The sequence below is a fragment of the Drosophila rhopaloa genome, unplaced genomic scaffold (genome assembly GCF_018152115.1).
Source record: "Drosophila rhopaloa isolate 14029-0021.01 unplaced genomic scaffold, ASM1815211v1 contig_2, whole genome shotgun sequence".
Taxonomy (NCBI): domain Eukaryota; kingdom Metazoa; phylum Arthropoda; class Insecta; order Diptera; family Drosophilidae; genus Drosophila; species Drosophila rhopaloa.
In genome coordinates, this window is record NW_025335083.1 from 6,663,882 (window position 1) to 6,691,645 (window position 27,764).

At 44.6% G+C, this 27,764-nt stretch overlaps 8 protein-coding genes across 8 annotated transcripts; 4 read left to right on the plus strand and 4 right to left on the minus strand.

The window, feature by feature from the left end:
- Window positions 1-26: 26 nt before the first annotated feature.
- LOC108044162 (homogentisate 1,2-dioxygenase) lies at window positions 27-2,498 on the minus strand. The gene is made up of 8 exons (XM_044459603.1): window positions 2,463-2,498; window positions 1,486-1,755; window positions 1,238-1,424; window positions 1,063-1,183; window positions 863-993; window positions 517-798; window positions 278-459; window positions 27-212 (listed from the first exon to the last, which is right to left on the minus strand). The coding sequence occupies exons 1-8, from the start codon at window positions 2,475-2,477 to the stop codon at window positions 81-83; spliced, it is 1,320 nt and encodes a 439-aa protein (XP_044315538.1). The 5' UTR covers window positions 2,478-2,498; the 3' UTR covers window positions 27-80.
- Window positions 2,499-2,992: 494 nt separating this feature from the next.
- Window positions 2,993-8,520, minus strand: LOC108044172 (MPN domain-containing protein CG4751). Its single transcript, XM_017123069.2, has 6 exons — window positions 8,081-8,520; window positions 7,656-8,013; window positions 7,508-7,595; window positions 7,048-7,217; window positions 6,735-6,983; window positions 2,993-6,640 (listed from the first exon to the last, which is right to left on the minus strand). Exons 1-6 carry the CDS (start codon window positions 8,414-8,416, stop codon window positions 3,582-3,584), a joined length of 4,260 nt encoding a protein of 1,419 aa, XP_016978558.2. The 5' UTR covers window positions 8,417-8,520; the 3' UTR covers window positions 2,993-3,581.
- A 955-nt stretch (window positions 8,521-9,475) lies between these two features.
- LOC108044171 (replication factor C subunit 3) lies at window positions 9,476-10,794 on the plus strand. The gene is made up of 2 exons (XM_017123068.2): window positions 9,476-9,626; window positions 9,705-10,794. Exons 1-2 carry the CDS (start codon window positions 9,567-9,569, stop codon window positions 10,713-10,715), a joined length of 1,071 nt encoding a protein of 356 aa, XP_016978557.1. The 5' UTR covers window positions 9,476-9,566; the 3' UTR covers window positions 10,716-10,794.
- Window positions 10,721-16,509, minus strand: LOC108044170 (nuclear pore complex protein Nup160 homolog). The gene is made up of 14 exons (XM_044460003.1): window positions 16,296-16,509; window positions 16,128-16,230; window positions 15,579-16,070; window positions 15,334-15,518; window positions 14,754-15,163; window positions 13,664-14,330; window positions 13,491-13,596; window positions 13,241-13,402; window positions 12,941-13,183; window positions 12,761-12,879; window positions 12,078-12,692; window positions 11,494-12,015; window positions 11,036-11,433; window positions 10,721-10,909 (listed from the first exon to the last, which is right to left on the minus strand). Exons 1-14 carry the CDS (start codon window positions 16,390-16,392, stop codon window positions 10,784-10,786), a joined length of 4,245 nt encoding a protein of 1,414 aa, XP_044315938.1. The 5' UTR covers window positions 16,393-16,509; the 3' UTR covers window positions 10,721-10,783.
- A 226-nt stretch (window positions 16,510-16,735) lies between these two features.
- Window positions 16,736-17,526, plus strand: LOC108044161 (exosome complex component CSL4). Its single transcript, XM_017123056.2, has 2 exons — window positions 16,736-16,973; window positions 17,028-17,526. Exons 1-2 carry the CDS (start codon window positions 16,815-16,817, stop codon window positions 17,481-17,483), a joined length of 615 nt encoding a protein of 204 aa, XP_016978545.1. The 5' UTR covers window positions 16,736-16,814; the 3' UTR covers window positions 17,484-17,526.
- Window positions 17,527-18,745: 1,219 nt separating this feature from the next.
- Window positions 18,746-20,388, plus strand: LOC108044163 (dynein axonemal assembly factor 4). Its single transcript, XM_017123058.2, has 2 exons — window positions 18,746-19,173; window positions 19,687-20,388. Exons 1-2 carry the CDS (start codon window positions 19,007-19,009, stop codon window positions 20,240-20,242), a joined length of 723 nt encoding a protein of 240 aa, XP_016978547.1. The 5' UTR covers window positions 18,746-19,006; the 3' UTR covers window positions 20,243-20,388.
- A 697-nt stretch (window positions 20,389-21,085) lies between these two features.
- LOC108044173 (endoplasmic reticulum transmembrane helix translocase) lies at window positions 21,086-26,035 on the plus strand. Its single transcript, XM_017123070.2, has 7 exons — window positions 21,086-23,253; window positions 23,568-24,483; window positions 24,544-24,740; window positions 24,951-25,093; window positions 25,161-25,293; window positions 25,355-25,498; window positions 25,554-26,035. Exons 1-7 carry the CDS (start codon window positions 21,238-21,240, stop codon window positions 25,671-25,673), a joined length of 3,669 nt encoding a protein of 1,222 aa, XP_016978559.2. The 5' UTR covers window positions 21,086-21,237; the 3' UTR covers window positions 25,674-26,035.
- Window positions 26,035-27,635, minus strand: LOC108044174 (gustatory and pheromone receptor 32a). The gene is made up of 4 exons (XM_017123071.2): window positions 26,458-27,635; window positions 26,335-26,397; window positions 26,195-26,284; window positions 26,035-26,140 (listed from the first exon to the last, which is right to left on the minus strand). Exons 1-4 carry the CDS (start codon window positions 27,604-27,606, stop codon window positions 26,045-26,047), a joined length of 1,398 nt encoding a protein of 465 aa, XP_016978560.2. The 5' UTR covers window positions 27,607-27,635; the 3' UTR covers window positions 26,035-26,044.
- Window positions 27,636-27,764: the final 129 nt, after the last annotated feature.

Here is a 27,764-nt window from a genome sequence, read left to right on the forward strand (position 1 = left end):
GGTAAAGAATACTTCAAATACAAACATTTACCTATGAAATTACATGTCCTTTTATTATTGTCACCGTGTGTAAAATTATTTTAGTTTTTAGTAATTTGGAAATTATTCTTCAAGGCTTGCCAGCACTCATAGTAGGCTGCATCCAGCTTTTGACAGGTTTCCTCGCCCCATTTGGTCACGGCCAAACTCAGAGAGGATTCAAACATGAAGGCCTTTAAACACAAATTAAAATATAAATTTGTATACTATATTTGAAATTTCCTTTGGCCAGACGTACCTGTGTTCCCTCAGCCACGCGCTCAGGCACTAACTTTGCATTCGAGGCACCTTCAAAGCACTTAACATCCGGGCCATGCGGGGTCATAATCGAATGTAGTGTCGCCCCTCCGGCAGCAAAGCCATCCTCCTTGGCCTCATACTTGCCCAGAATCAGACCCATGAACTCGCTCATGCAGTTTCCTAATAAATAGGTGGACATGGTCAGGAAATTATACTTTTATCTTTAAGGTAACTTACTATGATAATAGGGTGGACGGAAGGTGTGCTCCTGTACGGACCAGCGGGGTGGGAATATTACAAAGTCGGCTATAGCTGTTCCAGCCCTTAAGCTCGGACAGGTCAGCACGGTGAAAATGCTGGGGTCACAGTGATCGAAGCTCACTGAGTTGATCACCATAAACTTGGACAAATCGTATTTGAAGGGCACATAGTTGCCATGCCAAGCCACCACATCGAAGACGCTGTGGTTTTGTTTTGCCACAAAGAGGCTACCCTGGAATTTCGATATTACCTGGAAGTCTTTTGAGGAATCATACATATTTAATTATATTAAATTCCAGATTTATTGTGTGCTGTTAATTACCTTTCTTGTCTTGATCGTCAAACCAGGCCACAGGTGTTTCAAAGTCTCTGGGATTAGCTAAACCATTAGCACCGATGGGACCCAAATCCGGTAAAACAAAGTGTCCATCATAGACCTCCAAGATGTAACCTCTGAAAATGAGATGTTTAATATTTTTAACCAAACTTCGTTCATATAAATTTTAATTTTATTGCTCTCACCTGGAAGGGGAATCCACATTAACAGCAAATCGTATTCCTTGAGGTATAACGCAGATTTCATTGGGAGCCACAGACATCCTTCCGAACTCAGTGGTTATATCCAAAACACCTTGCTGTGGAACTAAATAAAAATATGAGTATACTTGGTTCATCTGATAATGACAATTATTTGTACCAATTAAGAAATCCCCATCGCTGTTGTAAAAAGCAGAGTTATCCATGGAGAAATTGCAAGAGTAGATGTGTATGGCAAGACCATGACGAGATCTGGGATCGCCAGCACCACAAACCGTATGCAAACCTTCCACAAAGTCTACAGTCTTCCCATTCTTTGGTGGCAGATCAAATGGTTTCCAACGAAGCTAACCAAAGAATTTGATTATAAATACCCGTCAAATATAGATTTTGTAAAATGAAATTCACCTGATTGGGATTTGGTGGTTGTTCATCCCAGTTCTGCCTAAAGAACTTGGCTCCTTCGAAGGGCTGGAATGGAAGGTGGACAGCTGAGGGCAACTTCCGATACAGCCAGGTGCGCACATTTTCGGTTCTTGGAGCTGTGAAGGCACTTCCCGAGAGCTGTTCGGCGTAGAGCTTGTAGGGGCACACCTGAGGTGAGTTCTGGCCAACAGGCAAGGAATTGGGATACCGCTCGTCCTCGGAGGAGAAGTGCGACCCGAAACCCGAGAGGTACTAAAATAGAATAGTTATAAAAAAAAATTAGAACCAAAACAAATGATACATTTTCTACTCGATCTCTTTTTCTGTAGAGAGACCCACACAATTTTTCTTAGCTGTACTTTTAAGAATTTTGGTAACTGATAAGTTTTATAAAAGCAAACATATAAACATAAAGAGCTTTAAAGATGCAGATGATGAAGATTGACCGAGAAAGCAGATAGCACATTTGCATAAATAAGAACCAAAATAGAAATTCTCGTTGTATAAATAACAACAAACAGTGCACTAAATAAACCGGCATAATATTATAAAATTATTCAAGTTGTTAGCTTGTTTTTATATCCACAATGGAGATTTAAAGAAGGCACGCGCGAATTCAACCCGAAAAACTTGAATCGGAAAAATAATGGGATATATATTTGCCAACTCATTGCTTTATTTTTTATAAAAATGAACAAATTAAGAACACAAAATTATGTTAAATACCCGTATCCGTATTATAACTGGGAGTGATAATAAACTCTTTACGTAAGCTGGTGTTCGTATTCGCACAATTATTTTAATTTACATAGCAGTTAAATTAATTCAGTAATTCACCAATTCACTAATCCGATTCTATAAATATGTTATAAAATTTGTTGCAAATATGTCTTACAACCTTGGATACAGATACACTTCCAGATAAATTGATCAGACACACTTTTTTACCAAACGATTACCTTATATTGCGACATGTCTGATCCCCCGGCGTTTAAAAGTATAACTGAAGTTTGCCAATCATAGGCGACCCCTATTTATATATGCTCGATCCAGTCAGGCCACTTGTTCTCCAGCTCTAGATAGCAGATGTTTTGAATACTCGCCGGAGAAACTAGTCTCCGAGAAAAAGCCAGCCCCCTAAAATCTGCCGAATGATACGAGAGGTAAACACCTGCCCCCAGTTGTTTATGCGTGTGGATTGTTTTGATTTTGTTCCCAACTTAATCTCAGCACCTTTACAACTGAGAATCATACGTGTTTTACTTAGCATAGCGGCTTTACTGGTTTAAATCAGGGGCATACCTATTTAAATATCTTCACACTACTTTATCTAAAAGGGCTACTATAGTACTGCTATTATAAATTGAGTTGGGGAAAAGAAATAAATTTGAAATACTAATGCAAATCCGTTTTCTATTTCGGTTACTTTAAACTAAACAAGGAACAGAAAACTGAAACAAGGGATCCCCAAAACAACAAGAAAGACAAATTTTCGTAAACTAAGTAACTAGTCGTTTAATTTATTGCGGCAAAGATTCAAAGTTATAGTTAATGCGGTAGGCAATACAATACAGTTGATGTGTTGTGCGCTGTCTGTATATTAAAATACTTAAAGTACTTTTATGCGGTAATTAAACCTAAATTAGTACGAGTACATTAAATTAAACGTTTAAGGACATTCAGCGCTCGTAAGATGAGTAAAAGCGGAGATTCACTCGTAGGTCTGAAAAAATCTTTACAGATCGTAATGATGTGTTTCGATATGCACGGCATATCTGGGTTCAAGAACATAATTGAAAATAGAAGTATTCAAAAGTAATTGTTTGTAAATTGCTGGTGATCAGATTCATAATTCTGATCTATGAACTTTACACTTAGCAAGAATTCGACTTAAATAAGTAATAAGGAAGATTTAAAATAAAATATTTGTCCCGAGAGATACTGATTGGGCGATTAAAATGACGGACACTGGTATGTTAATGGATGCTACGCGGCATTAAGTATGGGAATATATACTGTTGGGGAAATACTGCGACTGCGATTGCGATTGCGCTGGCAAGGATTCCATTTCATCTATTCTAGTCGTGCGACAAGTTCAGGATGTCATCGCCCATGCTGTTTTTGGGCATCTTGGCCGGCGGCGGTGCAGCCAGATCTGCCACCGAGGCGAACTCCATGCGCTTCTTGGGCACTCCACCGCTGCCGAGGAGTGCTCCAGGTGGTGCCAGCTCTCCGTAGAGGCGGCTAAGGTCCGGCGAGGGACGTCGATGCGAAGAACTGCTGCTTCCGTCGGAGGGCGCCGGAGAGGGTGTGTTCGAGGGCACACTCGAGATGGCCAGGTCCACGGCACTGAAGTTGTACTTGCCGCCCGAGTTTGAGTTGATGCCGCTGCTGCTGCCACCGCCGCCGCCTCCTCCACTGTTAGCCGACTTGGTGGGCGTCAGTCGCTCCAAAGCTGGCGAGGCCGATGACTCGCGTGTGCGCGCCGATGAAGGCGTCGTGGACTTGGGTGGCTTCATCATCATGGCCGACAGCGATTCCTGCTGAATTTTGAACAAAGCCGACGGAGTCATGAACATGTTATTTGCCGCTAGTGTGGTTTTAGACAGTGGATCAGGTATGCCATATTTGCCATGCTGCTGCTGAAAGAAGGCAGCATAGTCTTGCATCTTTTCCTGCGCCAACGCATTGTAGTAAGCGGCTTGATTGGATAGGGAAGAGGGTGAGGAAATACCGGAAACCGCAGAATTGCCTGAGGAGCTTCCCGACTTCATGGCATTCGCTGAGGATCCAGCTCCCACGACAGCTCCCGAGGGCGTGGCAAACAGGGCGTCCAAATCAGCCGCGGCTTTATTTTGACGATACAATAGCGCTTTGATCTCCGAGTCCTGCTTCTCCAGCTGCAACAGCTGATTCAGCATATCGCTCTGTATGTCCTTCTGCTTTTGCTTCGATCCACCTCCACTCGAACCTCCTGACACGCCCACTCCGGAGGACAGGAGAGCGGAGAGCTCATTGTGAGCTCCTGCCATGTGCTTGTTGGAGGACATCGCCGCCGCGAACTGGTTGTTGGGATCAAACAACTTGGTGTAGGTCTGCAATAGTGCCGTGTAATCCGCCTGAGCAGCCGCCTGCTGTTGTTGCTGCTGCTGTTGTTGCTGATGTTGCTGCTGCAACTGTTGCTGCTGCTGTTGCTGCTTCTTGGATGAACTGCTGTTGGAACTGCCACTGGAGGCAGACTGAGATGGCGGTGGAATCGAAGCGGCGGCCACTGCCGCCATCTGCTGCTGGAGGAACGCATTGAGGTCGTTGCTCTGCTTGCTTTGCTGCATGTAGGAGTCGTAGCCGAGTAGCTTCGATGCCTGGATAAGGTTGTTGTAATCGGCACTGAGAGCAGCTGCCGCCGCTGCAGCATTCGAAGATTTTGAAGACTTGCTAGATGATGAATTTGAGGGCTGACCACCAGTCAAAGCATTTGCAGTGGGCACTCCAAGTCCCGCTCCTGTCAGATAGCTGTAGTCGGATCCAAAACCCAGAGTGCCAAGGGTAGTGGCTCCCAGCGCTTCAGCTTGCTGAAGGAGCAGAGCAGCATATTCCGGAGAACGGATGAGCTCGCTCATCTTAAGTGGATCATTTTTTAGTTCGTCCAGCTCCTTCATCAGCTTCGTTTTATACGAATTGGAGGTTGAGCTGGAGTTGGAGGAGGAAGAAGAAGACGACGACTTCGATGATCGCTCCGATTTAGACTTGCTGCTGCTGTGGGCGTTATTGTTGCCAGTTCCTCCAATTCCTACTCCCGTGGGCAGTGGCATATTGAAGCTATTCGAGTAGGCGGCCACAGCGGCTGCCACATTGGGATCGCTCAAGCCGGAGGAAGCGGTGGCATTGCTTTGTTTGGAGCCCCCCACCTTGGCTGCGGCCGCTGCCAGCTGATTAAGGGAGGAGCTGCCGTAATCCTTACGCTGCTGCTGGAAGAGAGCAGCCAGGTCGCCTTGAAGGAAGTTCGGAGGAAGTTGTCCTGCCAGCTGAGCCAAACTGGCGGCCATCAGATCGTTGGCCGTGGGTAGGCAAGCGGCCGCTGGAGGGACCAAAGCAGCGGCGGTCGCCTCATACTTATTAGGCGTGATGCTGGGACTATTTCGAGCAATATCGCTGACGCTGAACTTGCCCGGACTGGGCGCCGGAGAGTTACGGGTGCGGGAGGTGGAGGCGTGCGACGAAGTGTCTGACTTCGCGGGCGATGGTGACGCCCTCACCGGAACCTCAAACTTAGCTGGACTGGCGGAGTTCGATTGGATAGTAATGGGACTGTCCCTCGGCGAGGCACTCAGAGCGGTGGTCAGGGCCGATGTCGTTACAATTGGTGGGATGACTGGTGGTGCGGAAGCTGCGGGCATTTGTGGTGGAAGCAGCTGACTGGTGGCTGCCGGCAAAGTTGGAGCTACCAAATTAGGCAGTCCTGGCGGATGACTCGTGGGGTTAGGAGTGGCAAGAGGCGAAAGCATTCGCACCGGGTTCATATTTAGTCCGGAGGGCATGCAGAGCTGCTCCTGGAGCGACATCACCTTCAGCTCGCTGGCCTTCTGCTCCGCCTGTGCGTTAGACTCTTCCTCCGCCTTGCGCGCACTCTCCTCCAACGCGCTTATCGACTCACTGAACAGCTCCTCCTTGGGTGGAGCAATCTTTACATCACTGCTAAGATCCATCAAAACAACAGGCTTGTCTTCCTCCTTTACTTCTAATTCGTCATTGTCGATGATTTTTATGGTCTTGGGTGGAATGAAGTCATCTTCCTGCTCGCAATCCAGCACAGCGCAAATCCAGTTCCACAGCGCCTTGTCGCTCTGCTTGGAGGGAAACTTCGGGTAGAGCGTGTTCTTCAGCTTCTCGTTGTAGGTCACGTCGTTGTTATAGATGTTTCGGAACTTGACCACCTCGCTCCGGTACTGCGAGTAATAGTCCACGCACAGCTGGATCTCGGAGCGCACCTCCTCGGGTATCTCCTTGTCCGGTAGCACCGAATACTGCATCAGCATGGGCCTGCCGTACTCCATAGATTGCCTGTTTTCGTTGGGCGGCACGATCCAAATGCACTTAACCACCGACTCCAGCGTTGGATTCTCATCATAGTAAGGGGCTGCAAAAATAAATTATTTTTCCGATTTTAGTAATTTATCTTGAACCTTTAATATACAACATAAAATGTTTGCAAATCATTAGATTTTACTTACATATAATAAGAGAGACGCAGGGCGTATAGGTGAGATCGCTGGCTCCGCGCATTCGAATCTGATAGTCCAATTGTGAGTCGCAGTCACGCAGAGTTGGTTCCGCCTGGAACCTGGGATGTGAGTGATACCAGCCAACCAACAGCAGTTGATCCTGGATCATCATCTTCTGTATGTCTCGCTCCACTTCCCCGGCTCTCTGTCGATCGAAGCGCGTGCTGCGGCAAGGATATGTCTTTGTGATGGACAGAGCTGAAATGAGCAAACTTGTAGGCAATTCTTATGCAGAGGGAATCGCAAGCTGAGCCGGACTCACTGTGTGTGTTCATGTCCCAGGTGCCCCCCAGATAGCCGCACACCTCGCGCACCGTCAAATGGCAGTGAAAATCCGCCAGCAATAGAGCAGAGGAGTTGACTGTGATGAGGAATGGCTGCAGCTTGCCCACCGAAGTAAACGGCACCGATTCAATAAGCATGTTGGCGTCACTGTGGGTAAAAAGCAATGCTTTAGACGACCTATCTTATTCATTACCTAAGTGTACAACCTTACATACAAGTAAAATTAGACTTGCATGAATAAACAAATAGTCTTATTACTGACTACATTTCTCTAAAACAAGATTCTTTAAATTAATCATTTAAAGTTTAAATTTCATAAATTAATAATTTGTTCATGCCAATAATAGGATTGAAATCTAGAATGAAAATATTGACTGAAGTATTGACTTCTCAAAAACAACCCTTCTGTATATTCATGTTGCACTAGGTTTACTTACTGAACTACATTGCGGTTCGATACGGTGTTGTGGGCGAAAACAGTTCGCTTGACGACAATCTCCGGGGAGTCTGACTTGCGTTCGGCATCTGGGGATTGGATAGAATTAGCACAGATGGCACATGAAAGGTCAGGTAACATTTACGTACCCAGGTCGCAGTCATCAAGCGGCGTCTCTTTTTGCAAGGCGCACTTGCGCAGATAGGTGTTCTTGTAGGCGTCTAGCTTTTTGCCCTTGTACTTTACCGAGGCCCATCCGCATCCGCTCTTCTTCTCGGGATTGATGATCCGCTTGCAGTGCATAGCCCAGGCGCTGGGCGTGAGGAATATGGTTTCAGTCTCATGGGATTTGATCTTGCCGTCGGCTAGCAGATCTCCGACGAACTTCTGGCCGAGATATTCGATGGTCATAAGGCCCAAGCCCGGCTGCAGGACATTAGCGGCCATCAGTGTTTGCAGGGTGACGGTGCGTCCGGTGCCATTGAAGCCCTCATAGTTCTCCTTGGCCTGAAGAGGATTTATGTGGAAAATGTAAATAAATATTTTGTAAAGAATACATTTTACTAGTGCTTACCTCATCGTCGTTGTCCTCGTCACCAGCATCGCTGTCCACATCCTTGTCGCACAGGTTGTCCTCCAGCATGGCCCCAGGTGCTGCTTCGTCCAGGGGCGGTGGTCCGGAATCCGGAGTGGCGTCTATAGCTTCCGTCACCGACAGTCCACGCTCCCCCTCCCCCTGCCTAGCTCCCTCTACATCACAATCGTTTGTTATTTGCGGCGGCGGCGGCTGCAGCACGTCCCCCTCCCTCTCCACATCACCATCGCCATCGCAGTCGCCCTCGCCGTCGGAGCTGCTTACCACCTGGTTTTCGCCTGCATCGTCTGCACCATGTTCCACTCCGTTTTCCATGTGTGCTCGTCGCGAATTTTGTTCAATTCCACGGATTTCTTACTTTTAAGATACTCAAGTTTTGCGACTAAAAAAACTGATGGATGCAGTAAGGTCGCAGCTTTTTCTATTTAGAATACCAAATTGATTCGCGAGGTTGGCCGGATCAGGTCCGCAATTTCAAACACCCAGCAACTGGTCACACTTCCTTGGCCTGAAGTAACTTTTTTTTTCGAATTTTTCCGTTTTTGCAATTCTTTTTGAGTGTTTAAAGTGGAGGATCGGCTCCCAGCAAGGACAAAACGAAAAGCAGTCGGGTTTTCCGCGACTTATTTTGGGGAAACCCTAAACCGGGTTTTTTATCATTGCGCGGGTACTTTTCACGGGGAAAAAAACAATGCTGCCAGATCGGCTTTGTAAAACATATAAGCCTGAATGCAAACTTAAAGTTACTAACTTACTTTTATTAGTTACTAACTTAAACATTAATTTAAACTTATTGTAATATAATGATAACAACACTATAAATAACACTTTAACTTTGGCACTGAATGGAATAAGCTGCCAGTTTTGTTAAACAGATGTTTCGCTAAAATGTATTGATTTTTTATGCTGCTAACTACTTTTGAAAACATATGAACATATTAAATAGTTATATACACTTTTATTTAAATATTGGTATCTTTCATAGTTTTCATATCTATTTGCTGGGAGCCGATAGGAAACTCGTCTTTTTAATGATTTATAACAAATATATTTCGGGTTCTTAATGGCCTAATTAACATTTCGGGTTGGTTGTTACAAAGAAAGAAATTGAAATTTTTATAAAAAAAATATTAAGAAACCCACTATTTGTTTCTAGTTCAGATCTATAAATCTATTGCGTCTAGAAAACCGATATAATAATACCTGCTTAACAACATTTATGTAAAATTAACTTTTTAGGAATCAAGAAATACGATTTTTTTAACTTTTTAAAGAATTTCGCAACTGGTATGGACTCTGTGGAATTAGTCGTAAAGGGAATACCACAATTAATTTATTAATTGATTTTATCGATAAATCGATTTCCAAATTAAATAATCTTCCGTCTCTAGCAGTATTTGGGCAAAAAGGCGCGAGTTAAATTTGTTTGTTTAACTATTCTTAGATCCTTGCATGATTATACGTAATGGCACTTTGGGTGGATAAATACCGTCCGCGGGAACTCTCTAAGCTGGATTTTCACAAGGTAAATGAGCAAACGATCCTTCAAACCAATATTAGCTCACCTGGTTTTAACATCATTTTTTGCGTGTTTCTCAAACAGGAGCAAGCGGAGAATCTGCGCAGCCTGTGCAAGCAGAGCGACTTTCCGCATCTCATGTTTTACGGACCCTCGGGAGCCGGAAAGAAGACCCGCATCATGTGCCTGCTGAGGGAGATGTACGGAGCCGGCGTTGAGCGCCTGAGGAGCGAGACCATGACGTTCACGACGCCGTCCAACCGCAAGATCGAGGTGATGACAGTCAGTAGCAACTACCATCTGGAGGTAAATCCCTCCGATGCCGGCATGTACGACCGGACGGTGGTGATTGATTTGATCAAACAGGTGGCCCAGACGCATCAGATAGAGATCAGTGGCCAGCGGGAATTCAAGGTGATCGTCATTTCCGAGGGCGACGAGCTCACCAAGGATGCCCAGCACGCCCTGCGCCGCACCATGGAGAAGTATGTGGCCACGTGCCGCATTATCATCTCGGTGAACTCGACGTCCCGGATCATACCGGCCATTCGGTCACGTTGCCTAGGCATCCGGGTAGCCGCACCCAATGAAACGGAGATAGTGTCCATCCTGCAGAGCACCTGCAAGCGGGAAGGTCTCGCCCTGCCCGTGGAGCTGGCCAAGCGAGTGGTGGACAAGTCGGAACGTAATCTTAGACGTGCTCTGCTGATGCTGGAGGCCGCAAAGGTGGCCAAGGCGCCATTCACCGCCAACCAGGAGATTCCTGACCTGGACTGGCAGGTGTTTCTGCGCGAAACAGCTTCCCAGATCATCAGTGAGCAAACGCCCAACAAACTGGAGAAGATCCGGGAACGCCTTTACGAGCTGCTGACCCAGGGCGTACCGCCCAATCTCATTTTCCGCGGTTTGGTCGAGCAGCTGGTGAACAAGTGTGATATGTCCATCAAGGCAAAGACGCTCGAGTTCGCTACCGAGTATGAACATCGGATGCAGACTGGTGCCAAGCACATCTTTCATCTGGAAGCCTTTGTCGCTCAGTTCATGAACATCTACAAAAAATTCCTTTCTGAGCTGATCATGACGGATGATTTTTAACGAGCTTCACATTTACACACTTTAGATTTTATTTCAAAAAACTTATCAAATAAACCGAATAAAACGAACTAATGAAGTAGTTGCTGCTGTCGTTCCTCTCGACTCTGCAGGATAGCCAAACTCATCTTGTCCTCAGTAGTGCGCTTTACGGTATCAATGTACCTATGAACCTCCTCCTCTAGTTTGTTGTACGCCTGAAATGACAGTTAAAAGAGCGGATTTTATTTAGTATATATCGGAATTGATAAGTTAGTAAGCAAACTTTACTAGACAAACTTAGACAAACTTTGACCAAAAATTATATGCTCTTAAATCTTTACCATTTCATATTCAATATCCTCCTTGGCGTTAATCTTTAGTGCGTGCAGCAGCAGATCGATTGTGTTGATGGGGAAGGAAAGCTGAGGATTTGTAACATTGACCGAGTGTTTGAAATCGAAATACTCGCTGCCTGCTCCCAGCATGCCGGCAATCATTTCACAGGCTAGATCAGCGGCTTCCAGCAGGCGGTTATGCTTGACAAACAACTGGAGAAGCTCTCGGGAATGGGATAACTTATAAGAGTCCACTAGCCACTGAGGCACGAAAGCATTCAAAACAAGCAGCCTTTGAACCACGCTCTTTCTTATCAATGTGGAGTCCTTTGCCTCGTTATCCACCACCAGTTTCTGGAGCAAAGTCCAGGACATATCGGCAGCATTACTTCGATGGGGGAGATCTAAGATAAAATATAACAATAGTAGGAATTTGACTTGTGTAATTTAAAGGGAGACCTAACCTGCCATGTCGTTGTTCTGAAGCCAGTTCCAAGCATCCACGGACTTGTCCTCGGTGGCAGTGACACAAGCCACTGTCAGACTCTCAAATATAGGCAGCACGGAAAAGGAGTGACCCCGGGAAAGTTTCAGGGCGGCCGTGTACAACCCACAGCTTGCTAGGAGGTAGGACAACTCTTCTGGTGAAGACCGCTCATAAGCAGCAGCATCTTTGCGGTAGTGCGAGAGCTCAAGTAAGGCTTCAGCGTGCACCAGTTCCCTTCGAATATCGGCCAGCTCTAGGACAATCACCTCTTGACTGTTTTTATCGTCATCACCCTTGGGTTCACCGTCGTCATTATTCTGATCCATGGATGCAACCCTCTCGTCGCCAATTGTGGGCTTGGCAATCCACCTATAGCGGCTGTCTACTAAGTGCAAACAGTTCAGACAAATTAAGAGCGAAGAGCAGCGCTTCTCCAGCGCGTTAGGGGCATCGCTGTCTACTTGAAAGCGCATGGCCTGCTCGTACATAACCGTAGCAGCTGTTTTAAAAGAGAATAATTACATTAGCTGTCAAAGAATATTAAGACATTCCGATATTAACCTTTTCTCATGTTACCCTTGTTCGTATGGAATGCATACAAAAAGTTGTAGACGTCGTTCTGATCGATGCTCATTGACCGCGCCCTGGATTCCACAATGCTTTCAAACTCATCCTGCAGTCCTATGTAGGGAAACTGCATGAGCAGAGGCAAGCATTTGCTCTGGAACAGCGTAATGACCAACTGACGTAGGCAATCTTTGCGCCTTGATGTGTCGGCATTGTATACTAAAGCGTAGTAAGCCTCCTCATAGTGTCCCAACTGCAGATGATTGTTAAATACAATCGACTGAAACATGGGCAATTGGGGATCATCACGCTGCAGCACACTCATGGCCATATGGGCCAGTTGAATGACGTAGTCAAGCGCTGAATGCTGCTCAAAGAGCTGAATAACCTTCAGATAATAGTGAACGATGGCAAGTTTTGTATCTTCAGCGGATACTTTGTCGCCCCGGGTGACGGACTCCTGCAGTTTACTGTAAAGTGGTGTGTTTTTAAGTACATGCTCGAAGAGGAAGTCATCCTCCACAACGCCGGTTGCCGTTTGTTGAAAAAGATGCACGGCCTTGTGGGCCTCACCACAATCCAACAAAGACACTGCTAGCATAAAGCGTCCTAAGGAAAAACATAGAAAAATTACCAAAAAAGGTAAATAAATAAATTAACCCCGAAAGTGTACTTACTGGCATGAGATTTTACGGAACACCAACTAGACAAAATGCGCACATAGTCCTGGACAATGATGTGATGACAGGTGCCAAACAACCACTCTGGAAACACGTAAATCGGAGACTCGGGCCAGCTGAAAAATGTATACAAATCAGACCGAGAAATATTTATTTATCTGAGTACCTAATACTTACAGCATCTTATTTATGTATCCCACTAGTTGGAGCAAAGTCTGTCGGAGGTTTAATTGCTCCGACTCAAGTTGCATACTGTCCGTCTTTAGAAGCATGGACAGAGCGCTAAACAGACCCTTGGATTGCAGGAACAGCCTGAGGAGTGTGGTCTGGTCATTGCCAAGATTACGCAAATGGCTGGAATATGGCCGTGTATAACCACTAAATAGTTGTGCCCGGCTCAACCGCTGTATAGATGCCTCACTGAAAGATGTGATTAATATGTGACATTGATCAATACAATTATTTGAATATTATTACAATCCAGGTGGGGTATTCCATGAAATGGGCGTCTCGGCAATCCAGACAAGGGTGAAGTAAGAGTTCAGATAATTTATGTTCGTTAAAACGTTTCCACTGTCCATTCCATCCTGGCCATAAACCATGTACTGCAATACCAACAGGTTTCGGCAAACTGAAAACCTAGGGAAGAAACAAAAATAATTTTATAACTACCCTTTCAAAAATCTTAATGGATTGTTACTAAGTATGTGTTTTTTTGAAAACTTACCGTATTGATGCCATTTGCTTTACCGTTTCGGACAAAATGGAAAGTCCATATTCGCTGCCCAACAGAGCTCCAGATGGTTGCAAAAAGCGTGTAGAAAGGGAATAATCTACGAATTGTATAGAAACATTTGGGTAAAATAATATTTCCAAATTTTAAACCGATAAGTATTTTACCATGCGGTGGCGCATCTGGATCAATCATGCAAAGTACGTCGAGCAGCATTTCCAAAGCGGGCTTAAGGTTTGGTATTTCTTGGAGCTTCTGGTGAATTTGTTTCACACAGCTCGTTGGCATCATCGGGCCATTATCATCGCCTACAGTGATCCTAGACACCAGTTTGGATATCACCTCAATGGGCGACTCCCGCTGATACAGCTGCTTGTCTAAATCTGTTTTGATGTCCTCCGAAATTAACTTATCCAAAAGAGTCACCACATTCATGAGGTCAACAAAGCCCTTGGCCATTTCGGGATCGTTGCGGAAGAGTGGAGCCACGTATGTAGCCACCTCCTCATTGTGCTCCCCGATTAGTAGAAGGTGCTCCAGTACTTCACAGGGGCGCAGCAGGGCAAAGGATTGCCGCCTAACCAAACACACTGCATCCATGCCACCTAAGACCGCGAGTCCTGTGGGCTCGGAAAACTTAATGTGGTATTGTTCGCAGCAGGAGTAAAAGCGATCCCACAGCCTCGTAGAAATCTCCAAATACTCCTCGTCGGTAACCACAAAGTCTTTCAGTTCGTTTTGGATTTCGTCCTCAACGGCCTGACACACCTGTTCCTTAAGCACTGACATGGAAAGCTGTTTCACATCGAACTGCAAGTTAACGCGCCTAAACATCTGTGAAAAGAAAGAAAATTACAAATTGTTTAAAAAATTGAAAACAAATCATGCGTTTATATATTTCATAAAAATTTTAAGACTCGTAGATTTTTACAATTTAATTTATAAATAATATTGTTTTCTTAAAATTGGTGTTTTATTTTTTAAGTGATATGAACTTTTGTAGATAAATTAAAAAAAAGAGAAAAATTTAAATCTGTTTATTTTAAGAAGGGCTTAAAAAACAGCTAAGATATTTTCTTGGGGTCCTAATAAAATATATATTTTCGTACAGAAGTATTTGTTATAGAAATAATAACTTAAAACCTGAGTATTAAAGACGAGTATCATGACCAACCTTTCCAAATACCAGCTTTGATTTTTTCCTTTGCTTTATTAAGAAAATCTTACCCAATAAGAAAACAATTTGATAATACTTACATAGAGAGCCTTAGCAATCACATTGCGGTCAAACCGACCAGGGTGAAAGATATAGGAGCAATAAGATTCCCGTGGATCCACTCCCTGCTCCATCGTCAGGCAGTAGCGATCCGGTGGAGGTTCTAGAGCAGCGGAAACCCATTTGATTGCGTTATTTGAACCTAAATAAATGGCAGAGACGTGGAAATCTCCTTCAGCGTTGCTCCAGAGGGCCCAGATATGCGAGGATGTGGCATCGAAGTCAACCAGATTCATTTGTGGCGCCGGAACCGAGTTCTGTACCAAATTAAGACCGCTGGCCTCGTCGGAATCTGGCATTATGCTCACGCAAATGAACTCAGCTCGAGTGTCGTGAGAGATAAATAAGCAAAAGTTCTGATCGCTTATCTTTCGAAGCTGGTTATTTTGAGCTGAAAAACGATTAAAGTAGTTAAAAGAAAAGTACATTTAAATATATAAAATAAATAACTGCGTTCCATAATGGTTACATTTTGTTTTTAAAAATATTTCTGGGAATGGTTTGAGATTTGAACCATTATAATGGCATTATAATTTAATGCATATAGGAGCATATACTAACGTCCTTGAGCTATTGATCCTCCATGCCCCGATCCCGCAGAGCAGTTAAGGCTGGCTACAGTCTGTAGACTACTCACTGACCACAATCTCAGCTCATTACTGCGATACAAGACCAAGATGAAGAGCTCCTCTTCGATTTCGCTGAATGCCATGGAAGTAGCTGCTTCTAGCGTTTCCGAGCGGCCACTTTAAAAATTGTAAATGGGTAAAGGGTGGGAATGTTTTTAGAGGGATTCATTGACTCACGTAAGGGCCCCCTTGAGATTCGAAAGAAACCGAGGCATCAGATGCGGCTCCTTGACTTCATGGGTTACCGTGTTGCCGGTGACGCAGTTCATGATGTGAAGCAGCAGTTTGCTTTGGTAGGCCACCGCAAAATATGCTGACTGAGAGTCTTTCGAAAGATACGACACGGCCACGTTGGGCATTGATCCAAAGCCGTCCGTCACAAAGAAGGTGCTCGGATCGTTGATCTTCTCGTTGACGTCGTAGAAAATGGACTGGGACAGCAGATCCTCAGGGGAAGTGTTGGCCCCATCCTGCCCAGCTATCTTCAGGGGGAACACATAGCGATGCACACTACTAACAGTGACCACCAATAGGGTGATGGAGTTCGGCTGCTCCGTGAGTGAAACGTTCAGCACGGCGGAGTCGGTGAAGCGCAGGCGCAGGTGATTCCGCTGCAGGGTGATGTCCAAGCTGACCTCTGAGAGTTCCAGCACATCCTGGTAGGCGCGCCTGCAGGCAATAGAGTATTAAGGTAAGTCTCGTGTTTATATTTCAAAGAAAACTTACCAATAAATGAAACGATTCCTGGTTTGTACGTTTTTCCTGCTCTTGTAGCAGTAGCCGCCAGAGGTTTCAAATGTCTTGAGGTCCTGCAGAGTGCTCTGGGTTCCTAATTCGAGAGCAAAATGAATGGTCATATCAAAATTCCCACCGGTGATCATGAAGGCAACTCACCCGTATTTATCTTCACCTCGATCCACTCCGCCGGACTGAGGTTCTTCGGGATGACCTCGCGGTAACTCATGTTAGCATGAAGTTTGGAAGTTGGCATCTTTCAAGTACAATAAAATATTACAAAAATCCTGGGAAACAGAAAACTATTGGCGGCACCGGCGTAAACACGCTCGGTTTAAGTGTTGAAAACCGTCAACTTCTTGCGGTGCACCACACAAAAGTGTCGATTAGGCGTTTCGCACCCACATATGTAGGTGTGCCAATCTTTTATACTCTTTTGAGAGAGCTAAAATTAGTTTATTACATTTTTTCCACATATTATATTAAATATGAATGGTTTTTATTAAAAACTGATTATGTTTGTTATTAGTATTTTTTCTTCTTATCGATAGTTAATCCTTGATAGTGATATATCGATACTATCTTAAGTTTTACCCAGCTCTATTGCACATGTGTTTTTGTTGATGCTGGTTTGTTATTTTGTTATTTTCTAAATTAAAACCTTTTTCCGGCATAGAAATGAGTGCCCTTGCAGATGAGACCATAGTCTGCCTGCCGGGAGAACGTCTCTGCAGGACCGAGGACAACATAGTTTTGGGCATAGGTACCTACGAACAGAATGGCTATATTTACGCCTCCAAATCGGGAATCGTGAACATTGATGATTCGGGAGAAAACGTGAGTTGGCTGGGTGTCTAACGAATTAAAATAATTATTACATACCAATTTCAGTGCCAGGTGGTGAGTGTTCACAAACCAGGCTTCCATCTGACCATCCCAGCTACCGGAGACGTGGTCACAGCACGCGTCCTTGTCACAACTCCCAAGTTTGTCAAGTGCGCCATTTTCTGTGTGCGGAATGTCCTGCTGGAGAGTAGCTACCGCGGACTCTTGCGCAAGGAGGATGTGCGCGAAACTGAGAAGGATCGGGTGGACATCTACAAGTCGTTCAAGCCTGGCGATGTGATCCTGGCCCGGGTCATTAACCAGCTGGATCAATCCTTCCTCCTGACCACTGCCGAAAATGAACTCGGCGTTGTTATCGCCTATGCCAGTGATGCCCGAAAGACCCGAGTTCCCATGGTTCCGGTTGGCTGGAGCGAGATGCAGTGCCCCCAGACCACGATCAAGGAACCTCGAAAAGTGGCTAAAGTCCTGCCAGAAAGTTCAATAAACGCTGTGAAATAAGCTCGATCGAATGATAATCAAAATATACATATTTTTAACTCAATTTGGGAACTACAAATGTTTTGCAAATGTTATAGAAATTAATTAATAGATAAACACACACTGCTCAGGAACATTATGCGATTGCCTTACAATTTTTTTTTAGCTATTATCTCCATAGTTACCTAATGTAATATGTATTTAGGCTCTTAGCAGCTGTATATATATTTTTAATAGTTTTATGACTGACATTATGCATTGTGCTAATTACAGTTAATAATCCGTGAATATATAGCTGTTAAAATCTTTCCAAAAATCGTGGTTTCCATAGTTATGCATTCTACGCTTGTTTGTAATTTGGATTAGATGTTCATGTTTCGGTTGTTATACTGATTCAACAAAAGATAAGAATTTAATATTAGATCATGCAACTACTATTGAAAACTTTTATAAGATAACCATTCTAATGGCTTTAGTTTTGGAAGTTTATTTGAACAAAATCAATAAGTTGACAAGGTTAAAAACGGGAAAAGAATATTTTTGTATAAAAATTATACGTATCGCATACAGTGAAGTTTGAAAATATTGCAGAACGCCTTAAACTTAAAATATAATTTGGACGTTTTTAAATAAGTTTATTGCACATCGAAATGTAAATAATTAAAGGTAAGAACAGTAAGAGTGAAGTTTGTTTTTGAATGGCTAGTTCAAAAATAAATTAATTTTTATAGACCCGTCCTAAGTTTAAAAAAAAACTTGAAATATTTAATAAACATGTTTGTAGGATGGTTTGTTATAGGATGGTTAACATGAGGGTATAAAAAGCCATAGGCAGGCACATGCACTTTATGGGTGTCAAACATATAAAGTTTAGAAGTGAATGACAGGTACTTATTTCAAGCAAATGGAATTACACTTACATTGTATTGCAAGCGTTCCCAAAAAAAATAAAATAAAGCAAATAAAAGGTAATGTGGGTACAGGCGTCAGAGCAGTAAAAAAACAGTAACCCGTTGCCAATCAATGTCGCTGGGAGCTGTTGTTGATGGATGACTATTCCTATGCAAATAGCAGTTCGATTCGCGTGCAGGAGTAACGACTAATTCGATCAGAGGAGCGGGAGCCAGGAGCCGTACGCTTCTCCTGGACTAGGCCACCGGGTCTTGTCTTGCCTGCCGAAAAATGCAAATGCAAGTAAAAACGTTACAGGTGGGTCAGTGGGCAGGGAGTTGAGCGAGTCCTGGGTCCCGGACCGGGGGATCCAAACAACCAATCGTTGTTTGGTCGATTGAAAACGCAGCCGGCTCGTTTCGGTGGTTCGAACCCCGGTTAATATTCAAATTAAATCGAGGGGGAATACGGCCAGTATGTGGTGCAAGTGAACAGTCGGGTGGGTAGCTGGCCCTGCCGTAGTTGTCGTCGTAAAGTCACCAGATCCAGCCTGTCCCAAAACATAAGTTCCTGCCCGTTGTCAGTCGAGAACCAACAGCAGAAGAGCCACACCAACATCAGCGGAAACGGACAGGGAAAGCAAGCAACTCATCATGGTGCAGATTTCGCAGACGGAGGAGGACATCAAGATCTCTATCGAACTCAATCGACTGGTGACCCGTAAGCCGGACGTTGTGCTCCTGCCGCAGTACTTAAAGTTCAACAATCCGCCCATTTTCTTTGAACGTCATCTAGCCCAGGAGATTGACGAAATGGCAAGGTGAATTGATATTTTATGTTCAGTAATTTTTAAAAATAACGTACATATGTAATTACGAATGGTTCCCATATTAAACTATTTAAATGTTCTATAATTTAAATAATAATCTGTGTTTACAAAAACTCATAATTTACCAGTCAAACAGTTATTTTGGATTTTCTTATCTTAACGTTTATCATGGCTAAATTGAGTTACAAAATGTTAAAATCATGTTATTTATTTTCAGCTTATGCATATTATATTACGTTTTAATTACAAATTCATTAAATTTTTAATGTGAAATAAAGGTATCCAAAATAATTTAACTATTTGGCGTGCGAATTCCGGTCTAGCAGCTTAGTTGCTTTTTTGTGTGTGATTATCTTAAAACTAACTACATACATAATTCTAATTTTTCATTCAAATTATTTCTACAATAATTATATACTAAACCAAATCGAAAATTGTTGTTTTTAAATTGATTTGCTCGAATATTAAACAGCCACTTAGTAACGAAATACCGATCTGTTACAGCTTCTGCCGCATCTTCAAGAACGAAGCCCGCATCGTTCTTGTGAAGAAGGAGAAGGGCTTCTGGCCGGAGATGTTCCAGAAGCTGGACAAAGAGGCACTCCAGCAGAAGCGCTTAGAGATCGCCGACCTGATCGTAGAGCGGAATAAGAAGCGGGACGAAAAGGCTCTGGAGCGGTACGAGAACAAGCGGCGGGCGGAGATCGAGAAGGAGATAAAGCGGGAGACTGCCATGCGGGAGCGGGTCAAGCAGTTCCAGGAGAACTCGGTGCGCGAGACTCTGGTGGTGGATGTCCGCAAGGAGACCAATGCGGCAACCAAGCCCGATCCGCTTCAGTATGCGCCGTCGTCGGTGGCCGCCAGTCGCCTGGCCACGCCCCTCATGCGCCCGCCCATGAGCTCCGTTCGCGGCAGTGGGCGGATCACCGTAAGCTTCACCAGCCAGCACAAGCGGACCACCCCGAAGAGGGAGTCGCAGGCCAGCATGGAGAAGGCGTACGCCGCGGCAGGAGGACCAAACCCGAATGTCCAATCCCCAATGGAGAGCCTGGATGAATGAGGAGCAGAAGTGCCTATTCAAGCGTACTCACATAAATATTTTCACGAGCAATTGTGCGTGCGTTTTCAGACTGTGCTAAGTGTTCTAAACTTTATTATTCCATCAAATAAATCTACAGGTGTTTGCTTTATTAAATGAGGACTAAACTTGTAATTGTATTTAATTGACGGATAAGGAAAATATTTTTTACTTTATTTTATGCCCCAATTAACAAATAAATAGGAAAGAAGACTAACCAGATGAAGTATAAACCATTTTCGAGTGCTAGTTAAAATGTCAATTAGTTACAGCAGTATCTGTTCTAAAAAACTAATGACCAGATAAACTGGTAAAAGAAAATAAATATTTATATCACTAAGCTTAAGTAATTAAAAAACAAGCGCATTTGTACTTTGACAAAATAGTTTTTAATTCAAGCAATAAATTAAGTTAACTTCCATCAGTCGCATTTATGTACGTCATTCATTAAGCAAATCATACAAGTCTTGCACCATAAGCGCCAAACTTTTTAAGTCAAAGCTGAGCCTAGAAATATTTATTGAATAAAAACCATCAATTTTATCCAGCGCAAACTTTCCTGAGATCATCTTTGGTTACGGGCTCCGTGATTTATTAATAATTTTGTAGAATAAACCTACATATAAATTCAATAAAGGTAAGCAATAATTTCGATGAAGAAGGTTGTTATAAAGATAAAACTTGATGTTTGCCATCATACAAGTGTGCACTGATTTTACACCTCATTTGGTAACATCTGTCTAATTTTAAATCCTATATTATTTTAAATCCGATAGCACCGCCTGCCCAACACAGAAAAGTTCCTATCGATAACAACAGCTGACGGCTGTCAGTGTTGGGCAAGCGTTGTGACGTTGCTTTTTTTTCATCAGAATTCTTTTGCCGCTATGACATTAAAATTATTAAAAGATCTTTAGATTTTCTCAGAACTACACACAGCCATCGCAAAGTAACAGGACCACACTCACCCTAGACCGATGACCGAGGCCGCAGGAGCAGACATTCCGAGAGGCGAAGCAGGAGACACGGACCATTACGCCAAGGAAATGACCGGTAAAGCAAAGGAGCCTCCCAAGCTGGACGACCTGGTGCAGTATGTGAGCCTGCATGTGCGCATTCCCACTCCGTTGACCGGCGTGGTGCTGCCTTTCGTGCCGCTCTACCTATCCGCCTTTTACCTGTGGATCCACGTGATTGGCGGCGAGGAATCTCCCAAGACCGACCAGATTTCCGGCGAAAACCAGACAACCACAGACCATTCAACGACTTGGAATGACGTGGGATTCATCGCCGTGGTGGCCATCGCCTTTCTGCACGTCCTCACCCTGCTCTTCTGCTACTGGAGCGTTCATGTGTTGGCCTTTCTCACCTGTCGCCGGGTGAAGTTGCCCGGCGCCAACGTGCTCGCTAAAGTGGTGCCCACCGCCAACAACGGCAACTCCAAGATCGTGCCCGTGAAATCTTCGAAGCTGGAGGACGGCTCCACACAGTATTTCTTGGTTTTCCAAAAGACTAAATACGTTTGGAACGAGGATCGGAAGACTTTCCGCGCCGTCGAGTTTCCGGTAAATGGACTGCTGAGCAGCTATTCGTCATCGCGAGGATTGGAGACGGAGGAGGCCATTAAGCGGGCCACCCTTACCTACGGCAACAACGAAATGGAAATGGTGGTGCCTGAGTTTCACGAACTCTTCATAGAACGGGCCACGGCGCCGTTCTTTGTGTTCCAAGTGTTCTCCGTCGGATTGTGGTGCATGGATGACTACTGGTACTACTCCCTGTTCACGCTCTTCATGCTGGTCGCATTCGAGTGCACCATTGTCAAGCAGCAATTGCGAAACATGTCCGAGATCCGCAAGATGGGCAATAAGCCTTACCTGATCTACGCATTTCGGCAAAACAAGTGGCGTCACATCGGCTCCGATGAGCTGCTGCCCGGGGATTTGGTGTCGGTGACGCGCTCCCAGAACGACAACATTGTGCCCTGCGATCTGGTCATCCTTCGGGGCTCCTGCATCGTGGATGAATCCATGCTTACGGGCGAATCTGTGCCACTGATGAAAGAGTCTTTGGAGTCCCTAGATAATTTGAACATTGAAATGGACGCCGAGGGAGATGGAAAGCTATTTGTTTTGTTTGGCGGCACTAAAGTTGTTCAGCATACTGCTCCCACAAAAGAATCGCTTCGTGCTCCTGATGGTGGCTGCATTGGCTATGTGATTCGCACTGGATTCAACACATCGCAGGGCAGGCTTCTGCGGACGATCTTGTTCGGCGCAAATCGCGCCACCGAGAATAACGTGGAGACCTTCGCTTTTATTGCCTTCTTGATGGTCTTTGCCGTGGCCGCAGCATCTTATGTTTGGGTGAAGGGCAGCGAGGATCTGGAGCGCAATCGCTATAAGCTTTTCCTGGAGTGCACGCTCATCCTAACGTCCATTATCCCGCCGGATCTGCCTATCGAGCTGACGCTAGCCGTGAACACATCTCTGATCCAGCTAACCAAGTTGTTTGTGTTCTGCACAGAGCCCTTCAGGATTCCCTTCGCCGGGAAAGTACAAATTTGCTGCTTCGACAAGACGGGAACTCTAACCACGGATAATCTAATGGTGGAGGGTATTGCTGGATTAGCTCCCAACGGAGCCTGTGTGCCTATCGAGGAGGCGCCAGGGAATACTGTTCAAGTACTCGCCTGCTGCCACTCACTGACGCTGCTGGACGACGGATTAGTTGGAGATCCACTGGAGAAGGCCACACTAGCGGCGGTGGATTGGACGCTTACCAAGATGGACAGCGTCATTCCGAAGCGTCCGCAGTTCAAGCCCCTGAAGATCTGCCAGCGCTATCACTTTTCATCGGCGCTGAAGCGGATGTCGGTGTTGGCTGGCTACCTGGTTCCCTACTCCAACGAAGTGAAGCACATAGGAGCGGTGAAAGGAGCTCCTGAGGTCATCCAGAAGATGCTGCGCGAGGTACCCTCGGACTACGAGAAGGTGAGTTAATTATTTTATTTGTATTTTTTCAAAACGTAGCAGCATTTACACTTTGTAACGGGTATAGTAATGTATGCGTTAAATAGTGTGTACCAGTCAAAAAAAAGTTTCCGTTTACACTTTGTAACGGGTATAGTAATGTATGCGTTAAATAGTGTGTACCAGTCAAAAAAAAGTTTCCGTCCTTATAAAGAAAATATATATTCTTGATAATATGATGATAACCGATTTTGATACATTTAAATTAATAAATCTTTAGATTTGATTTTACTATACTTCCACGTTCGCAATTATTAATTACTTATTTCTTCTAGGTTTATTTGGAGTACGCCCGCCGAGGAGCTCGCGTTCTGGCTCTAGGAATTAAGGAGTTCGGCACCTTGGGATCTCAACAGATTCGGGAATTGAAACGTGAAGAAGTGGAATGCGATCTTATATTCGCCGGATTTGTGATCATCTCCTGTCCCATGAAGCCCGATTCCAAGTCGGTTATTAAGCAGCTCATTCAATCATCACACAAGGTGGTAATGATCACGGGTGACAGTCCGCTTACCGCCTGCCATGTGGCCCGAGAACTGCGTTTCACACGCAAGAAGCTTCTCATCCTGACCCCGCCGGATCAGGAAGAGAGGACCTCCTGGAGTTGGGTGTCCATCGACGGGGATCAAACCTACGATCTGGATATTAAGAGAGGTAGCAAGGGTATCTCTTTGTTGCTGGGGACGCACGATCTTTGCATCACCGGCGAGGGATTGCAGCACCTGCAGCAAAATCAGCAACAGTACATGCGGCATCTGCTGCCACTAATAACGGTCTGTGCTCGCTTCGCGCCCAAGCAAAAGGAGTTCGTGATCACACAGCTGAAACATCTGGGTTACTGCACTTTGATGTGTGGTGACGGCACCAACGATGTGGGAGCCCTCAAGCACGCCAACGTGGGCGTCTCACTGCTGACCAGTGCTCCTGTGAAGCGAAAGCGCACCGAGGAGGAGCAGCAGCAGGCAGCGGCTGCGGCCAATGCAGCTGCGGCAGCGGCTCAGGCAGTTGCCAATGCTAACCAACAGTTGACGCCAAGGGAGCGGGCACTGCGGCGGCGCCAGGAGCATATCAACCAGACTCAAGCTCGCCTTCAGAATGCACTACGCGACATGGAGGAGCAGACAATGGTCAAGTTGGGCGATGCCTCAATTGCGGCGCCTTTTACCAGCAAGTCCTCTTCGATCACGTGCGGTGCGTAAAATGGTTTCTATTTATTAAGATATATTTTAATTTCGATTGTCCACTTTTCAGTTAACCACATCATCAAGCAGGGTCGCTGCACGCTGGTTACCACGCTCCAGATGTTCAAAATCCTCGCCCTGAATGCTCTCATTCAGGCCTACTGCCAGTCCGTGCTCTATATCGATGGCATTAAGTTCAGCGATACCCAGGCCACCATGCAGGGCATCTTCATTGCTGCATGCTTTCTCTTTATCACACGAGCTAAGGTGGGTAAACTCGAACTTAAATTTAAAACAACAAAGGGAAAAAAAACGCTTCCGTTTAAATATTTCTAGGTCATAAAGTAAAAAAATTAAATTAGTTATTTTATTATTAATATTAAGATCAAATTGAATATAATATAATTATAAGATTCCTATTTTTCAGATTTAAAGATTGTAACTAATATTTTCCCTTCCTTTTTACTCTCCATCCAGCCACTGAAAACTCTGTCCAAGGTGGCCCCACTGCCAAACATCTTCAATTTCTACACGATTTCGACCATTCTCAGCCAGTTCGCAGTGCACTTTGGAACGCTCTACTACTTGACCAGCCAAGCCAACATCCTGGCACCACCCAGGTATTCTTGGATTCAAAATAATTGTGTAATTATAAAATGATTATAATATAATTATACTATTTTGTAGAGAGGGCAAAGTAAAGTTGTACATTGACATGGATGCTGAGGAGAAGACCAAATATGATCCGAACATTGTGAGCAGCACTGTGTATATCATTTGCCTATCATTGCAAGTGGCCACCATTGCGGTCAATTATAAGGTGAATTCCATAAAGGATCAATCACAATGTAAAACTGAAATATATTTACCTATTTCAACAGGGGCATCCATTCATGGAAAGCTTACGCTCCAACCGCATGCTGATGTATGCCATCGGAGCTTCTGCGACATTGGTGATTCTTCTGTCCACGGGACTGGCGCCCGAACTGACGGAATTCTTTGAGATAATCAATTTCCCAACAGAAGTAAGTATTACCGAATTCAATTTTGTACGTTTTTTTTAATTGAGGTTGTTTTCAGTTCCGCAAAACTTTGCTCGGTGTACTGATTTTGGATATTATCGGGGCCTTTATTTTGGACCGCATTTGCTCATTCCTGTTCGGGGAAACGCGTTGCAAATCTAAAGTGTTGAACTGTTAGGACCATTTAGTAATAAGTACTAAAAAGGATTGACTTCATAACCTTACGTTCCAAAAGATAGATAATCCTTTTCTTTTTTATTTGTATTTCCCTAATGGTAAACGACTTAACGTGTTTAATGGCGTCGGTTTCTTAAATGTTTAAATTCCGCATCAAAGAATCAACGTAATGCATTTAGAGTGTATTATCGGGCAAGTGTATTATCGGGCAGCCTATATCATTTTAGTTTGACAAAGACAGAATTTTCGATTTCTTCGACTCCCGTATATGCGAATAGTGAAATTGTCGTAATATTTGTAATGCTAATAAAGTTAGAGAAAAGTTTGAAAAAAATATAAATACATATTTGTCAAATATTGTAATTATTATGTTTAAGTTTGTTCTGGTACTGGGTCCTCCACTTTAGAGTCTTCAAGCTGTTTAAACTGAATTAAGATGACTAGGTACGTGGTAACGGCTGAAAAAATCTGAAACGCAGATAATTAAAAGCTTAAAGCTGTATCTGGTAATGATTGGGATACCTTGAATAGAGTGGAGTTATCTATGGCAAAAAATCCGTAGGCCGTGAATTGTACCTCCTGCTTGATGCTCTTCGTAAGGAATTTATCGATCTGCAAGAGGGTCATTCAATTAGCTTTATTCGACTTGTTTTGCAACCCACCATATTCTTATACTCCCTGCACTTAGCATACACCCTCGCCAGAATCTGGGATGTCGCATTGGCCTTGAAATAAAAACACTCATGATGATTAGTTATAAACTTATCTCTGATATAGCTACCCACCTCCCTTGTGGTTAGACCACAACTCCTGGACAACAAAGCCAGGAGGGAAACGTGGAGACAGAGCCAGGCGAGGCACCACTGCAGGATGTTGGGGGACACCATGCCCTTCGCGGTGATCTGGACAAAGAGATTGTAGCAGTTGGTGGTGACCGTGTAGAAGGAATAGCCCAGGAACGAAACTAGAATTAGGTTGCAGCAATCGTTGATGCCCTTGTAGATACGCAGCAGTTTGTTGTGCATGCGGTATATGAACAGTGAGTCTTCCGGGAAATGTTCCATAATGGCGGGATTGGAATTGGGATTGGGGTAACTATTAATATTGTCACGCTGACGCCTTCTCCCACCGCCCTTGCGCTTTTGCTGCGGCCCATATGTGTATCCATTTAGTAGCTGGTTAATAAAATGGAACCGGATGTACACTATCCTGAGCAAAGCTGAAGCGAATACTATATACGTGGCTGTGAGCCCATTCTGGATGGCATAGAAGGCCAGCAGTATATAAGAGGTCGATGTGATCACGCCTTGCACAGCGTATATTTTCAGCACAATAATGTAGGCCTGGGAGGCCGCGATGCCCACCAAAAACTTCACCGAGAACCCAAAGTCTTGGTTCAAATTGGCTCCAAACTGCCGACGAACCTCCTCATCCAGTTCAAGGATTTCGTTCATGATCCGTAACATGTTTTTTGTATTCCGAGCACATACAAACACGGTAAGGGTGTAGGTTAGGATGCAGAGCAGCAGCTCAATCCACTGGTTCACATTGTCCGTCTCCCGGTACGAGTAAAATAATTGTGCCGAATTCGGTGTGAATAGACTGTAGATATTAAAGATGGTCAAGGCGTGGACCACGCCCCTTACGAAGAAAGAGTAGAACTCGTTGGTTTTGGTAGGAGGACCCACTTCGTAGCTGGAAACCTGTTCGTATATCGGCATCAAGCCACTAGCCTTCAGCACGGACATTATGGTGCGAATGTCCTCGAAAACGGGGTGATCATGGTTTTTTAAAGGAGGAGAAGGTCCCATTGCCGGCGGATCCCTGGTGAAGGCATCCCTGGATGGCGTTCGGTATGGAGATATTCTTCGTGGAAACGGATGTGCGCGTGCCTTTTGTGTAGGCATTTCGATTACCCAAGTGTTCGGGGACATGGCCAACAAGCCACTGACAGGGCCAAAGGATACGACTAACTGGATTGACCGGCGTTCTATTAAGTGGGACCGAGTTATCTGATTGTGCTCTGGGGTCACGGGCCCGGGTGTCGTCGGACTTCAAGTGCCATTAGAGTAATTGCTTGGCATTGTGGCTT